Raw genomic sequence first — 2,692 nt, forward strand, 5'->3', positions numbered from 1 at the left:
ACACACACACACACACACACGCACACACACACACACATATTCCCTATGATCAGGTTTGGATACATCATGGCCTTGTACAAATCCAAGCTCCATAGAGTGCACGTGTTTAAAGGGCTGTTTAAGAAGAAGATCCAGATGCTAGGATGCCCACAAAGTCTGAAAGGCCATTCACAAAAACAGTCTGACAGGCATTTTGTAGCCCACAGTTCTTCTTTAAACCGATTCTCAACACACTTTACATCTAACACAATTAAAGCGTTGGGTTAGAAAAATATAAAACAGAACTGATCCAACTGAGGTTATACCAATGCCAAAGTTTCAGCTATGCACATGTACACAGCTGCTGGATAAAGATCAAATGGTGTTATAGTCAAGAAGTCTTAAAACCCCTGGAGGTAGAGACGCTAAAAGGCAACTGGTTAAGCATTTATTACAACTGACCTTGAGTGATTTTTATAGAAAAGATGACTTGGGGAATAGAAAGCTTCATAAAAATTACAAAAGCGCTTCCTTCTTGCAATGTGCAAGATACACATTCTTGCAAGGAAAAATTAATCCAAAGCAAAGTGCTTCAAGAGAATTAGATATAACTGAGTTTGGCTGTATTAATTAGACATAACTGGGTTTGACTGTATTAATACTATATTCCAGGAGTACAGAGGCTCTACCAAGTCCCCCTTGTCCTTGTTGCCTCCCCTTCAGGACTCTAGTCCCCTTTTCCTTTGTGCACTGCTTGCCTGCACTTGCATCCCCACGCCACATATACACAGCATGTGCATAAATGTGTGTGCATACAAGTATTAGATGTCACTGTCCTTCCTATACCATCTGTGTAGATGCTGTCTAGTCCCCCTTCCTAGGGAGACAAGCATCTGATTTGGTGTGGGAACAATTAAAACAATGATTACTCTATTCTCAAAGCACCCAAATGTCCCAAATTAAAAATCTAAATAGCAATCTTTCACATTCACAGAGCACTAATGTCCAGGGTTTGTGTGTTTTAAACAAGCTAAGAAGGCATTAATTTTACAACCCATTCAACATATAATTAATTCTACAAAGAAATAAAAATCTTCCCAGGAAGAGGACATAAGGGAAATGAAGTGAATGGCACTTTGGTGTTTTCACTGTATGAAAGGCATTGTGGACACACAAATCACCAGCAGTATCAACAAATAAAAGGTGCATGCATGCTCGCCTCACACCACAAAGGAAAACACTTGTCCATTTGCACACCACGGCAATTTCAGCCTGGGCGACTGCAAAACCTAGGGTTTGGTCATACTATGTCAACACGCGTGTGTGTCTGGTGTGTCAGGGAGAGGTGGGACTCGCCAAAAGCAGCTATTTAAGACAATCCCTTCCTCTCCCATTCATTCTTTCTAGCTTCAGTGTCTGGCGTGGTCCTTAGTTGCTCGCTGGCTTTTCATTAAGACAACCGACAAAGCTCTTAGAACTTCCCATGGTGTTATTTTTTTTTTCCCCACACACTTTAAAAAGAACATCAAAATCATTCAATATATGTTTTGTATCTTTTTTTTTTTAAGAAAGAAAATCATTGGCCTATTTCCTCATGCCAAAGACCCCCTAGGTATCAGGCTAAATATGCTCCTTTGTTATATGTCCAAAAATATCTCCACCACATGGTATTGGAAAAACTGGAAAATAAATTATTCGTATTCCAAGAATGTCACAGCTATTACCGTTAATTTGTTTTACCTCAGCGAGTCCGATTTCACACTCTTCTCACTGAGTCCTACATGCTTCGCCCTTTCTCCCAGAACACTCCATTAATAAATCTAAAGGGCTGAAAAGAGGCCGCCAAGCGCCCTTCATGCACAATGGTACTCGCGGAGCCTGAGACACCTCCAGCCACGGGAAAGTTAACGATTCAGCAAGATGCCCACCCCAAATCGCCCCGGAAAGAGAGGTGACAGAGGGGCAGCGGGAGCGCAACCTCTCTTTTCCCCACCTCCAGAGAAAGGGAGGGCATGACAAGAGAGCTGAGTAGGAAGGTGGGCGAGTGGGAGCGACCGAAATGGGTGCTGAGGGGGTGGGCGGAATGGAAAGGTGGAGAGCACGGGGAAGGTGGGGAGCTCGGCCCGGGGTTCAAGAGCAAGGCGGGGTTCGAGAGTGAGGCGGACGCGGCGGCCGGGACTCGGGGCGCGAGGGGGCCGGTCCTCACCGTTGAACGCCCCTGCTTCCGCGGCCTCCTCCTCCTCGCCGTTCTCCGAGTCGGAGCGCATGGGCTCCTCGGCGAAGTTGACACCTTTACTGGGGGTGCCGCCCCCGGCGGCTGCGCCCGCGTCCCCCCAGGTCCTGCCCTCATGGCCGAAGCGCGCGGCGCCCTTGCGCTCGTTCTCCTGCTGCAGCCGCGTGAAGTGCTGCAGCGCGAACTCCAGCAGGTCGGCGGGCTGGTGCCTCAGCACCTCCACCGTGAAGCCCTGCAGCAGCTCCGTGAGCCCCGCGGGGATCTCGATGCTCATCCTGCCCGTGCACGCCGAGGCGCCTGGACGCCGCCCTCGCCCCCTATCCGCGGTCCGATCTCGGGCTGCGCGGCCCCCGAGTGAGCGCCCCGGGCGCTACCGGCTGCGAGCGCGGCGCACTGGGCCCCCGGCGAGGCTGCTCCGTGCGGCGGCAGCGGCAGAGCGAACACAGCCCGGGGAGGGTTGGCAGCATCTCCGGCTCCTCC

The 2,692-nt window shown here is 49.8% G+C and overlaps 1 protein-coding gene across 2 annotated transcripts in view; it reads right to left on the minus strand.

The window, feature by feature from the left end:
• The window catches only part of Prkar2b (protein kinase cAMP-dependent type II regulatory subunit beta), a 105,080-nt gene extending 102,394 nt beyond the window's left edge, over positions 1-2,686 (minus strand). For both annotated transcript variants that reach the window (XM_021201631.2, XM_029541043.1), the window contains exon 1: positions 2,186-2,686. In XM_021201631.2, coding sequence (XP_021057290.1) covers positions 2,186-2,486 — 301 coding nt within the window. In that variant the 5' untranslated portion in view covers positions 2,487-2,686. The remainder of the gene's footprint in view (positions 1-2,185) is intronic.
• Positions 2,687-2,692: the final 6 nt, after the last annotated feature.

The sequence above is a fragment of the Mus pahari genome, chromosome 7 (genome assembly GCF_900095145.1).
Source record: "Mus pahari chromosome 7, PAHARI_EIJ_v1.1, whole genome shotgun sequence".
NCBI classification, from domain to species: Eukaryota; Metazoa; Chordata; class Mammalia; order Rodentia; family Muridae; genus Mus; species Mus pahari.